Source organism: Oncorhynchus mykiss, chromosome 3, assembly GCF_013265735.2.
Source record: "Oncorhynchus mykiss isolate Arlee chromosome 3, USDA_OmykA_1.1, whole genome shotgun sequence".
NCBI lineage: Eukaryota > Metazoa > Chordata > Actinopteri > Salmoniformes > Salmonidae > Oncorhynchus > Oncorhynchus mykiss.
Genome location: NC_048567.1, coordinates 85,093,472 through 85,108,222, shown reverse-complemented (window position 1 = coordinate 85,108,222; position 14,751 = coordinate 85,093,472). Strand labels below are relative to the sequence as shown.

Below are 14,751 nucleotides of genomic sequence, written 5' to 3'. Positions count from 1 at the left end.
ACATCTCTTTATAGAATACTATATCTCTTATAGAATACTACATCTCTTTACAGAACACAGCATCTCTTTATAGACTACTATATCTCTTTACTGAATACTACATTTATTTATAGAATACTACAATTCTTTATAGAATACTACATCTCTTTATAGAATACTACATTTCTTTATAGAATACTACATCTCTTTATAGAATACTACATCTCTTTATAGAATACTACATTTCTTTATTGAATACTACATTTCTTTATAGAATACTACATCTCTTTATAGAATACTACATTTCTTTATAGAATACTACATCTCTTTATAGAATACTACATTTCTTTATAGAATACTACATCTCTTTATAGAATACTACATCTCTTTATAGAATACTACATCTCTTATAGAATACTACATCTCTTTATAGAATACTACATTTCTTTATTGAATACTACATCTCTTTATAGAATACTACATCTCTTTATAGAATACTACATTTCTTTATTGAATACTACATTTCTTTATAGAATACTACATCTCTTTATAGAATACTACATTTCTTTATAGAATACTACATCTCTTTATAGAATACTACATTTCTTTATAGAATACTACATCTCTTTATAGAATACTACATCTCTTTATAGAATACTACATCTCTTTATAGAATACTACATCTCGTTATAGAATACTACATTTCTTTATAGAATACTACATCTCTTTATAGAATACTACATCTCTTTATAGAATACTACATCTCTTTATAGAATACTACATTTCTTTATAGAATACTATATCTCTTTATTGAATACTACATCTCCAGCAGGGAGTCCGTCCCATGAATCTGCGCACAACAGAATGACTCGTAATAGTTTATGGTAGAGACTGTACCATAGCTCAGTTACGTGCATCCAGCTGCTTTGTGGATGTTTGGGTTGTGACATAAAGCAACACCGAGCTTTGTAGTGAGATACTCCATTAAGACATCGTGAATGTAGTCATCTTCTCATTAGTAATCCTGAACAGTAAACCTTTTTTGTCCCAACATTCCATGATACATCATGTACACTATATTACTAGGACAGTGATACATGATCTACTAATACAGTAGAACATTAGAGAGCAGAGCTCAAGTGGTTCTGTCCTCAGATACATTGTTGTGCTGTCAGATGATCAGGCACTGACTGCAGCAGATGTCATAGAGAGAATGGTTCCTGTGAAGACTGACCCCCCTATCTCTCCCTAGGGGACTGCAGCAGATGTCACAGAGAGAATGGTTCCTGTGAAGACTCTGACCCCCCCTATCTCTCCCTAGGGGACTGCACAGATGCTGTGGCTACACTGTGTGTGTGTGTGTGTGTGTGTGTATGTGTGTGTGTGTGTGTGTGTGTGTGTGTGTGTGTGTGTGTGTGTGTGTGTGTGTGGCACAGACAATATGTCCATAGACATTGAGGGTGCGCAGGGAGGGAGCAAGGGGACAGGAGGCCCACAGGGAGGCTAGTTGGGGCTACGGGGAGGATGGGAAGTGAGAATAGGGCCATAGCCACACATAGCGCTGCACAGGGCTTCGAAAGCAACTTTAATGCAATTTGAAAATCTTTACAGCCCTACACAAGTTTAACCTGTGGATAATTAATTTGATAGCTTTGTAAATCAGTCCTCTGCTACAGTCCTCTGCTACCACTACGCTACATTAATACTTTACAACATTAATACTGAAACTGCTAACACAACGCTACATTACTAATTTACAACATTATTACAGCTACTACTACCTCACAACATTAATACTGCTACCACTATGCTACATTACTACTTTACAACATTACTGTTGCTACTGCTACAACTACGCTACATTTCTATTTCATAACATTACTACTACTACCACTATGCTACATTATTACTTTAAAATATTACTACTGCTACCACTATGCTACATTATTACTTTAAAATATTACTACTGCTACCACTATGCTACATTATTACTTTAAAATATTACTACTGCTACCACTATGCTACATTAATACTGCTACTGCTATGCTACATTAATACTTTACAACATTACTACTGCTACAACAACACTACATTACTACTTTACTACTATACTACTGCTACTGCTTCCGCTACATTACTATTTTACAACATTACTAGTGCTACTGCTACCACTATTCTACATTACAATTTTACAACATTACTACTGGCTACAGTACCATTACGCTACAATACTACCTTACAGCATTGCTACTGCTACCACTGCACAACATTGCTTCTTTACCACATTACTACTGCAACTGCTACCAGCACGATATATTACTACTTTACAACATTACTACTGCTACTGTTACCATTACACATTGCTATTTTACAACATTACTAATGCAACTGCTACCAATATGCTACATTACAACATTAATGCTGCTACAACAACACTACATTACTACTTTACTACTTTACTACTACTACTGCTTCCACTACGCTACATTACTATTTTACAACGTTACTAGTGGTACTGCTACCACTATGCTACATTACAATTTTACAACATGAATACTGCTACCACTACGCTACATTACTACTTTAAAACATTAGTAATACTAGCAATATGCTACATTAATACTTTACAGCATTAATACTGCTACCACTATGCAACATTACTATTTTACAACATTACTACTGGACCTGATACTGCTACTTTACATTACTACTTTACAACATTACTATTGGACCTGATACTGCTACTAGTACTGTTATAACACTACTACCGCTGTCACTATGCTACATAACAATTGTACATTACTACTGCAACTGCTACCAATACGCTGCATTACCACTTTAGAACATTACTACTGCTACGGCTACCACTCCACTATAACTTTAAAACGTTACTACTGCTACCACTACGCTACATTAATACTGCTACTGCTATTCTACATTACTACTTTACAACATTAATACTGCTACTGCTATTCTACATTACTACTTTACAACATTAATACTGCAACTGCTATTCTACATTACTACTTTACAACATTAATACTGCAACTGCTATTGCTACTTTACATTACTACTTTAAAACAGTACTACTGCTACCACTACGCTACATTACTAATTTACAACATTACTACTGCAACTGTAAACATTACTACTTTATGACATTACTGCTGCTACTACTACCACTATCCTATATATACTTACAACATTACTACTTATACAACAACACTACCATGGTTTTACTAATTTTTTACTAATTACATTACTAATTTACAACAATACTACTGCAACTGTTACCACTATGCCACATTACTACTTTAGAACATTACTACTGCTACCAATACACTACATTACTATTCTATAACATTACTAGTGCTACCACCGCTATGATACATTACTATTTTACAACATTATTACTGCTACAACGATGCTACTGCTTCCACTAAACTACTTTACATTACTATTTTATAACATTACTATTGTATTTTATTTAACCTTTATTTAAGTAGGCAAGTCAATTAAATACAAATTCTTATTTACAATGACTACCTACACTGGACGCTGTGCGCCGCACAGGGACTCCCAATCACGATCAGTTGTGATACAGCCTGGATTCGAACCAGGGTGTCTGTAGTGACGCCTCAAGCACTGAGATGCAGTGCCTTAGACCCCTGCACCACTCGGGAGCCCAATACTACTGCAACTGCTAACAATACACTACATTGCTATTTTACAACATTAATACTGCCACCACTATGCTACATTACTATTTTATAACATTACCACTGTTACACTACATTACTACTTCACAACATTACTTCTGCTACTCCTACCACTATACTACATTACTACTTTACAACATTACTGCTAAAAATATGCTACATTACTTTATCATATCATTACTACTGCTATGACTACGCTACATTACTACTTTACAACATTACAACTTCTACTCCTACCGCTATACTACATTACTACTTTACAACATTACTACTGCTAACAATACGCTATATTACTATATCATAACATTACTACTGCTACCACTACGCTATTTTACTATTTTACAACATTACTACTGCACTACACTACATTACTGAGGAGTATTTCTGTCTGTTATAAAGCCCTTTTTGTGGGGAAAAACTCATTCTGATTGGCTGGGCCTGGCTCCTCAAAGGGTGGGCTGACTGCCAAATGGGGGGGGGGCTATGCCTTCCAAGGCCATCCATGGCTGGATAACTGCCCAGTCATGTGAAATCCATCGATTATGGCGTAATTTATTTATTTAATTTGACTGACTTCCTTATATTAACTGTAACTCATTAAAGTTGTTGCATGTTGCATATATATATATTTTTCATCATTATATACAGTGCATTCGGAAATTCAGACCCCTTGACTTTTTCCACATTTTTTTATGTTACAGCCTTATTCTAAAATATATTAAATTACTATTTCCCTCATCAATCTACACACCATATCCCATAATGACAAAGCCAAAACTGGTTATTAGAAACGTTAGCAAATGTATAAAAAAAAATATATAGTATGCCGACGCTTTGTTATGAGACTCGAAATTGAGCTCCTGTTTCCATTGATCATCCTTGAGATGTTTCTACAACTCCTGTGGTAAATTGATTGGACATGATTTGGAAAAGGCACACACCTGTCTATATAAGGTTCCACAGTCAGTGGTGTAAATTACCTAAATAAAAGTCGGTTTTTGGGGTATCTGTATTTTACTATTATTCTTTTTTACAACTTTTACTTTTACTCCACTACATTCCTAAAGAAAATAATGTATTTTTTACTCCCTACATAAGTAGTCGTTACATTTTGAATGCTTAGCAGGACAGGAAAATTGTCTAATTAATGCACTTATCAAGAGAACATCCCTCATCATCCCTACTGCCTCTGATCTGGCTGTAACGGTTTTCTTGACTTGAAGGAGAGGCGGACCAAAGTGCAGCGTGGTTATTTTGATTCATGTTTAATAAAGCACTTCACATGAACAAACTAACAAAAACAAGAAACGTGAAAACCCAAAACAGTCCTATCAAAGGAAACAAAGGAAATAAAGGTCAGAACGTGACAGTACCCAGTAGTAAAGCCTCTAACACTGAGATGCAGTGCCTTAGACCGCTGCGCCACTCAGGAGCCCCCCCAAATACAGGTGTGCCAAGCTTGTAGCGACATACCCAAGAACACTCAAGGCTGTAATCGCTGCCAAATGTTCTTCAACAAAGTACTGAGTAAAGGGCCTGAAAAAAATACAAAATAAAACATTTTTTCTTTGTCATTATGGGGTATTGTGTGTAGATTGAAGAGGGGAAAAAACTATTTCATACATTTTAGAATAAGGCTGTAACGTAACAAAATGTGGAAAAAGTCAAGGAGTCTGAATACTTTCAGAATGCACTGTACATAACGTAGGTACGGTACTGCATTGTATACGAACACAGATTCTAAATATTTATTCAGATATTTGAAACCTTGGGCTGCAGGATTATTTTCCTCCTGCAATGAAACAGGTCAAATTCAAATCCGACATCTGTACTGCTACTGTAAAGCAACATTTAAATACTAACAGTGAATAATGTGGAGTTTTATTTCCTTAAATCTTCTGATCTATCTTTGGAGAGATTAAAGGGTCCTGCAGGGAAAACAGCATCGGGTCACAGAGGGCTTTACCCAGATTAAGATGAACAATCTCTGGTAAATACAGGAATAAATTCCCTGGATTTACACAGATTTATTTTCAAATCATATATTCCAGAAGAGAAGATGAACTGTAAGGTTCAGAAAGCCCTTGTGGTCAAAGATTATTATTATTTGAGCAGGCTCTGTTGTGTGTCAGTCAGTTGTTGTGATGCGTGTCTCTCAGTATTATAAAATAACACAAACACTTGACTTTCATCTGAACAGGCCGATCTTTAAGGATTACATCCGAGGGTTAAATCTTGTTCAAATACATTACATTAAAATAATTGTATGAATGACTATTTGTGTCATCCATACATGTCTTTAGAAGAGGGTTAATAGCCACACTGCATCCTAACTCGGCCCCAGAATCAACCTGTAAATAACTAATCCATGCAGCTGGTAATATGGAATGTAAATTTTAACCATAGAATGTTGAAGCATCTAGACCCATTAACACTGAAGTTGTTCTGAGACATGACCCATTCACACTGAAGCTGTTCTGAGACATGACCCATTCACACTGAAGCTGTTCTGAGACATGACCCATTCACACTGAAGCTGTTCTGAGACATGACCCATTCACACTGAAGCTGTTCTGAGACATGACCCATTAACACTGAAGCTGTTCTGAGACATGACCCATTAACACTGAAGCTGTTCTGAGACATGACCCATTCACACTGAAGCTGTTCTGAGACGTGACCCATTCACACTGAAGCTGTTCTGAGACATGACCCATTCACACTGAAGCTGTTCTGAGACATGACCCATTAACACTGAAGCTGTTCTGAGACATGACCCATTAACACTGAAGCTGTTCTGAGACATGACCCATTCACACTGAAGCTGTTCTGAGACATGACCCATTAACACTGAAGTTGTTCTGAGACATGACCCATTAACACTGAAGCTGTTCTGAGACATGACCCATTAACACTGAAGCTGTTCTGAGACATGACCCATTCACACTGAAGCTGTTCTGAGACATGACCCATTCACACTGAAGCTGTTCTGAGACATGACCCATTCACACTGAAGCTGTTCTGAGACATGACCCATTCACACTGAAGCTGTTCTGAGACATGACCCATTCACACTGAAGCTGTTCTGAGACATGACCCATTCACACTGAAGCTGTTCTGAGACATGACCCATTCACACTGAAGCTGTTCTGAGACATGGCCCATCAACACTGAAGCTGTTCTGAGACATGTAATAGGACTTGACACAATGTGGGCTAAAGGAAATCACTCATTATGTTACTGGTTTACACTTTTTTGCTGTCATTAATTCAGCGATAAAAACAGAACCACTTCATACCTCTAAAGAAACACAGCAAATTTAGAAATATGTAGGAATCACTCTAATTTCAGTCGGACATAAAAAGGCCTGAAAACAAACTAGGATTGGACTGTGAATTCTATGGCATACAGTATGAGTAAATGAGAGTACATGTATCACAGTGATATGATTTCTCATGTTGTACTATTACTGTAAGTGGAGAGATGCTCTGGCGAAGGTCGCCTGACCAAAAGCTCAGCTACAATTAAATACATTCATCTGACTGGAAGTGTGTGGTGACTTTTTCCTATTTCTCCAGTTTTGCGTTTTGCTTCCAGCACCTTCACTAATTAGCCCTGGGTGTTCTGTAGATTCTTACTATTATCACATTGTACTGTAAAATTAACATTAATAACTAATGAACTCTGAATATCATGTGCTAACAAGCACCAGGATATTGTGATATTTCCTCTGTAAATCACACCGTATGGATGGGACGCTTTGCGATGAGTAGCAATAGAAAACTCTACTAGATGGGGAATATAGAGGTTCTAATAGAGAACTCTAATAGATGGAGAATATAGAGGTTCTAACAGAGAACTCTAATAGATGGGGAATATAGAGGTTCTAATAGAGAACTCTAATAGATGGAGAATATAGAGGTTCTAACAGAGAACTCTACTAGATGGAGAATATAGAGGTTCTAACAGAGAACTCTACTAGATGGAGAATATAGAGGTTCTAACAGAACTCTACTAGATGGAGAATATAGAGGTTCTAATAGAGAACTCTAATAGATGGAGAATATAGAGGTTCTAATAGAGAACTCTAATAGATGGAGAATATAGAGGTTCTAATAGAGAACTCTAAAAGATGGAGAATATAGAGGTTCTAACAGAGACCTGTAATAGATGGAGAATATAGAGGTTCTAACAGAGAACTCTACTAGATGGAGAATATAGAGGTTCTAACAGAGAACTCTACTAGATGGAGAATGTAGAGGTTCTAACAGAGAACTCTACTAGATGGAGAATGTAGAGGTTCTAACAGAGAACTCTACTAGATGGAGAATATAGAGGTTCTAACAGAGTACTCTAATAGATGGAGAATATAGAGGTTCTAACAGAGAACTCTACTAGATGGAGAATATAGAGGTTCTAACAGAGAACTCTACTAGATGGAGAATATAGAGGTTCTAACAGAACTCTACTAGATGGAGAATATAGAGGATCTAATAGAGAACTCTAATAGATGGAGAATATAGAGGTTCTAATAGAGAACTCTAATAGATGGAGAATATAGAGGTTCTAATAGAGAACTCTAATAGATGGAGAATATAGAGGTTCTAACAGAGAACTCTAATAGATGGAGAATATAGAGGTTCTAACAGAGAACTCTACTAGATGGAGAATATAGAGGTTCTAACAGAACTCTACTAGATGGAGAATATAGAGGTTCTAACAGAGAACTCTACTAGATGGAGAATGTAGAGGTTCTAACAGAGAACTCTACTAGATGGAGAATGTAGAGGTTCTAACAGAGAACTCTACTAGATGGAGAATATAGAGGTTCTAACAGAGAACTCTAATAGATGGAGAATATAGAGGTTCTAATAGAGAACTATACCTGATGGAGAATATAGATGTTCTAATAGAGAACTCTACTTCGATGGAGAATATAGAGGTTCTAACAGAGAACTCTACTAGATGGGGAATATAAAGTTTGTATTATATAATTTCAGCGATTTATAAATAATGACATGGTTATTACTAGATGGAGAATGTAGAGGTTCTAACAGAGAACTCTACTAGATGGAGAATGTAGAGGTTCTAACAGAGAACTCTACTAGATGGAGAATATAGAGGTTCTAACAGAGTACTCTAATAGATGGAGAATATAGAGGTTCTAACAGAGAACTAAAATAGATGGAGAATATAGAGGTTCTAATAGAGAACTCTACTAGATGGAGAATATAGAGGTTCTAATAGAGAACTCTACAAGATGAAAAATATAGAGGTTCTAATAGAGAACTCTACCTGATGGAGAATATAGAGGTTCTAATAGAGAACTCTAATAGATGGAGAATATAGAGGTTCTAATAGAGAACTCTAATAGATGGAGAATATAGAGATTCTAATAGAAAACTCTAATAGATGGAGAATATAGAGGTTCTAATAGAGAGCTCTAATAGATGGAGAATATAGAGGTTCTAACAGAGAACTCTAATAGATGGAGAATATAGAGGTTCTAACAGAGAACTCTACTAGATGGAGAATATAGAGGTTCTAACAGAGAACTCTACTAGATGGAGAATATAGAGGTTCTAACAGAACTCTACTAGATGGAGAATATAGAGGTTCTAATAGAGAACTCTAATAGATGGAGAATATAGAGGTTCTAATAGAGAACTCTAATAGATGGAGAATATAGAGGTTCTAATAGAGAACTCTAATAGATGGAGAATATAGAGATTCTAATAGAAAACTCTAATAGATGGAGAATATAGAGGTTCTAATAGAGAGCTCTAATAGATGGAGAATATAGAGGTTCTAATAGAGAACTTTAATAGATGGAGAATATAAAGTTTGTATTATATAATTTCAGCGATTTATAAATAATGACATGGTTATTATAATTTGTTGTATTAAATAGGTGTATACTGTAAAGCTATAATTATCATTACTGTTATCATTACTATCCACACAGTGACAATGGAGACCAATCTTCAACTCTTTCTGTATTGTATTTATTTAAACTAATTTCTGTAAAGTAAAATGTATACATTGAATACAGACTTTTTTGTAGGTGGCTTGCAAATATCAAAGGACAATATTACCACATTTAACTTGCTATTAATACAGTAATATTAAACTAAACTATTATTATCTGACAATCTATGTATATATTTGCCATGATTTACAAAGTATATATTAAAGCGCAACCAGATCCTTACTGAGCCTAAATGACCTTGTAATGACATTTTACCATGTCATATCTTGGATATGAATACACTGAATTAACAAAATAATGTCTTTGTGCATTTTCCACTGTAGGCTATTCCTAACACCTGCAGAGAGAAAGTAGTTTACTAAACTTGAAATCACTCACCTGATGTAGGAGGAAAATGACCAGGAGTGATCTTGGTGTTCTCATGTTTGATAAATTTATTTAGGAGGAATGAAGATTAAATCCACTTTGGAACGTTTTGGGACAAGAGGACGCACGTGCAGATGTCATTGCGGTGATCGGCTGTGGACAGAATAAAAACACCATAAACATATTTTAGAGATACTGTAGCCTACTAATATTAATATTTATGTACACACGACACGTATCAAATGCATCACCCTGTTACTGTCCGTCATAGGAAGAACAGCAGTCAAGCCCAAACCTTTCACTAAAGTCGTTATTTCGTTCCTTAAAATGCGTTTAGAGTAGGCTACATAACCTCACAAAACTATGGATGAATAAACTACATGCATTACTAACCACATTCAAATCCACCTGAACTTTTTCCCCCAAACGCAATACCTTCGTTATTTCGGGATAGACCATGAATCCATGCAATTCAGGAGAGCAGTCCGCCCAGGTTCCAGACCGCTGACGACGTAGCAACTGGTTTCACTGTTCCGAAGCAGAAACCTATTTTTTATTGGGGAAAAACCTGCCAGTTCTACCAGAGAATTGTGTTCAAATTAATTTCCAGTGACTGCATTCGGTGTCTTGATTGAGACAATACTTAATCTTCCGGTGAGTCCAGCCTTAAAGCCTATTTCCCATCTGTCTGCTCATTTTTTCTTTTCTTAGTTACTTTTTCCCGAAGAGCAATTTCATAAAGCGATTACACACATTGTCTTGGTTAAATTATGTTTTGCAACAGAGCATGCACTATGTTGTGTCAGCGAAGGATGTAGAGCAGAGTCTACTACTGTAGTGTGCGGTGCGGAGTATCCTCTCAGTAAGTAGTTGAGAGTTTGTCTCAATGCGCATTAACCGCCCCACGTTCAGAGATTCCGCTCCTCTGTCTGGGCACATAGAGAGACTTTCCTTTAAAGTCTACCTAGGGGAGCAGGGTGCTGGTGAGGAGCTGGGTTGGGGTTAGAGTGTCGACCCAGGAGGAACAGGGCGGGGGGGGGGGGGGGGGGGGGGCTGGGTTAGGGTTAGAGGATCTACCTAGGAGGAACAGGGCGGGGGGGGGGGGGTGAGGAGCTGGGTTAGGGTTAGAGGATCTACCTAGGAGGAAGGGGGGGGGGGGGGGGGGGGGGGGGGGCTGGGTTAGGGTTAGGGTTAGGAGCTGGGTTAGGGTTAAAGGGTCTACCTAGGAGGAACAGCATGTCAATTTATTAACCCATGACATGCTTGTTTTCTTCTCACTGACTTTCAGTTGCTGCATGTCTGGCTCTTGGGTTGTGTTTTCACAAAGTCGTGTTACTGTTAAGAAGGTCATATGTTGTTACTGTTAAGAAGGTCATATGTTGTTACTGTTAAGAAGGTCATATGTTAACAGAAAGATTTGAAATATGTCAGTTTTCATGAGCTGTAACTGCTATTAAGTAGTTAGGATCATATTCTCACATAGACCACTTCTCGGGGTTTATTCTGAAATAGTTTTCATATTGATTTGAATTAAATGTCATCATTAAATGTATGGTTTCAACATTGTTACAGTTAGCCTGCCAGCCCACTCACTCCCTGCCTTAGACCATTGCATTGTAGGTCCATGCAATTTTTACACAGCAGAGTTGTTGGACTTGGACCGTGGTCAGGCAGTGTATGTTTTACATATTGTCAGACATAATGACTGCTTTATTTAGGCCTTCATTCATGTACACTCTGATCATTAAACCATTGAGATATAGCTCTGAATAAACTGCATCATCAAACTAGATATGAGTGTGTCTTCAGCACCACCATGAGGTTGAATAAAACACTTTCTCATATCTTATTATATACCATCCCACCACTAGAGGGCGTAGAAAGCTCTCATACTGTCTGGTGTTGGGGATGAGAGATGAAGGGAGAGGAGAGGAGGAATTTAATTACCATCATGACTGGAAAAAGAAGGAAAGTGATAGAAAACTACAGATTTCCTGTGAATATGTCTGGATGGTGTCTGAGACCGGGGTTGTTGAATATGTCTGGATGGTGTCTGGGACCTGGGTTGTTGAATATGTCTGGATGTTGTCTGGGACCGGGGTTGTTGAATATGTTTGGATGGTGTCTGGGACCTGGGTTGTTGAATATGTCTGGATGGTGTCTGGGACCTGGATTGTTGAATATGTTTGGATGGTGTCTGGGACCAGGGTTGTTGAATATGTCTGGATGGTGTCTGGGACCTGGGTTGTTGAATATGTCTGGATGTTGTCTGGGACCGGGGTTGTTGAATATGTCTGGATGGTGTCTGGGACCGGGGTTGTTGAATATGTCTGGATGGTGTCTGGGACCTGGGTTATTGAATATGTCTGGATGGTGTCTGGGACCTGGGTTGTTGAATATGTCTGGATGGTGTCCGTCGGTTCCATCCCCCAGCACCGCCGCTCCAGTGCCCATGGAGCTGGGAGGTGCTGTGCGTAGGGAGACTGGAGGAGCTCGTGCACCATCTGTGGCCGCAGAGGTCACACTGCCGGTCGGTGCCGGGTTGGTTCCTCTGGGGATCGAGGCAGCAGCCAGGGCACTCTGGCGTCATCCCAGGTGAGCCGGCACCCTTCTCACCCAGAGCCCTCTGTTGCTCACATGTTTTTGTATGTTACTTTTCCTGAGTTTTCCCCGCATTCCCAGCATAAGGAGCTCGTCGATTAGGGCGCAGCTGGGAATTTTATAGACAGATTGTTCGCCCTTAGTTTAGGAATCCCCATTGTTCCTGTGGCTGTGCCTTTCCCCGTAAACGCCTTCTGGGCATGGTGACGCAGGGGGTCACAAGGAGAGAATCAGTCTCTTCCTCATTCAATCTCCTGCGTTTCCCGTGGTGCTAGGCCTACCCTGGTTAGCTTGTCATGACCCCAACGTTTCTTGGCAACGGAGGGCTCTCACGGGGTGGTCGCGAGAGTGCTCGGGGGGGTGTTTAAGTGTTTCCGTTGGTGCTACCACGGTGGAAAGTCTAGACCAGGTCTCCACCGTGTGCATTCCCCCTGAATATGCAGATTTGTCTCTCTCCTTCTCCAAAAAGAAGGCGACTCAATTACCACCCCATCGACGGGGTGATTGTGCGATGAATATCCCGGTAGATGCTGCACTTCCCAGGAGTCACGTGTATCCCCTCTCACAGGCGGAGACGGCGGCTATGGAAACATATGTCTCCGAATCCCTGTGTCAGGGGTACATTCGGTCCTCCACTTCACCCGCCTCCTCTAGTTTATTTTTTTGTGGAGAAGAAGGAGGGAGGTCTACGCCCGTGTATTGACTACCGAGGCCTAAATCAGATCACGGTGAGGTACAGTTACCCGCTACCTCTTATCGCCACGGCGATTGAGTCAATACACGGGGCGCGTTTCTTCACCAAACTTGATCTCAGGAGTGCTTACAACCTGGTGCGTATCCGGGAGGGAGACGAGTGGATGACAGTGTTCAGTACCGCCTCAGGGCATTATGAGTACCTTGTCATGCCGTATGGGTTGATGAATGCTCCATCAGTCTTCCAATCTTTTGTAGACGAGATTTTCAGAGACCTACACGGGCAGGGTGTAGTGGTGTATATTGATGACATTCTGATATACTCCGCTACACACGCCGAGCATGTGTCCCTGGTGCGTAGGGTGCTTGGTCAACTGTTGGAGCATGACCTGTACAACAAGGCTGAGAAATGCCTGTTCTGCCAGCAGTCCGTCTCCTTCCTAGGGTACCGCATTTCATCTCGGGGGTGGAGATGGAGAGTGACCGCATTTCAGCTGTGCGTAATTGGCCGACTCCCACCACGGTAAAGGAAATGCAGCGGTTCCTAGGGTTTGCCAATTACTACCGGAGGTTTATCCGGGGTTTTGGTCAGGTAGTGGCTCCCATTACCTCACTGCTGAAGGGGAGGCCGGTACGTTTACAGTGGTCGGCTGAGGCAGATAGGGCTTTGGGTCACCTGAGGGTTCTGATTACCTCGGCTGCCGTGCTGGCCCATCCGGATCCCACTTTGGTGTTCATAGTGGAGGTGGACGCATCCGAGGCTGGGATAGGAGCTGTTCTCACTCAGCACTCGGGCACGCCACCGAAGCTCCGCCCCTGTGCCTTCTTCTCGAATAAGCTCAGCCCGGCGGAGCGAAACTATGACTTGGGAGACCGGGAGCTGTTGGCTGTCGTCAAGGCTCTGAAGGCGTAGAGACATTGGCTTGAGGGGGCTAAACACCCTTTTCTCATCTGGACTGACCACCGCAATCTGGAGTACATCCGGGCAGGGAGGAGACTGAACCCTCGCCAGGCAAGGGGGGCCATGTTTTTCACCCGTTTTGTTTTCTCCCTTTCCTACAGACCAGGTTCCCAAACCGTGAAGGCAGACGCACTGCCCGACTGTATGACACAGAGGAGCGGCCCATGGGATCCCACTCCCATACTCCCGGCCTCCTGCCTGGTGGCGCTGGTAGTGTGGGAGCTGGATGTGGACATTGAGCAGGCGTTACGTGCAGAGCCTGCTCTCCTCCAGTGTCCCGCTGGGCGTCTGTACATTCCATCTGCTGTCCGTGACCAGTTGATCTATTGGGCTCACACGTCACCCTCCTCTGGCCATCCTGGGATCGGTCGGACGGTGCGCTGTTTGGTTGGGAAGTACTGGTGGCCTACCTTTGCCAAGGACGTGAGGGTTTATGTTTCCTT

At 40.2% G+C, this 14,751-nt stretch overlaps 1 protein-coding gene across 1 annotated transcript in view; it reads right to left on the bottom strand.

Moving 5' to 3' along the window:
- LOC110518240 (neurexophilin-2-like) overlaps positions 1-10,959 on the bottom strand; it is a 130,134-nt gene extending 119,175 nt beyond the window's left edge. The window contains exons 1-2 of the mRNA XM_036975377.1: positions 10,489-10,959; positions 10,066-10,206 (exon numbers count right to left, since the gene is read on the bottom strand). Coding sequence (XP_036831272.1) covers positions 10,066-10,110 — 45 coding nt within the window. The 5' untranslated portion in view covers positions 10,111-10,206; positions 10,489-10,959. The remainder of the gene's footprint in view (positions 1-10,065; positions 10,207-10,488) is intronic.
- Positions 10,960-14,751: the final 3,792 nt, after the last annotated feature.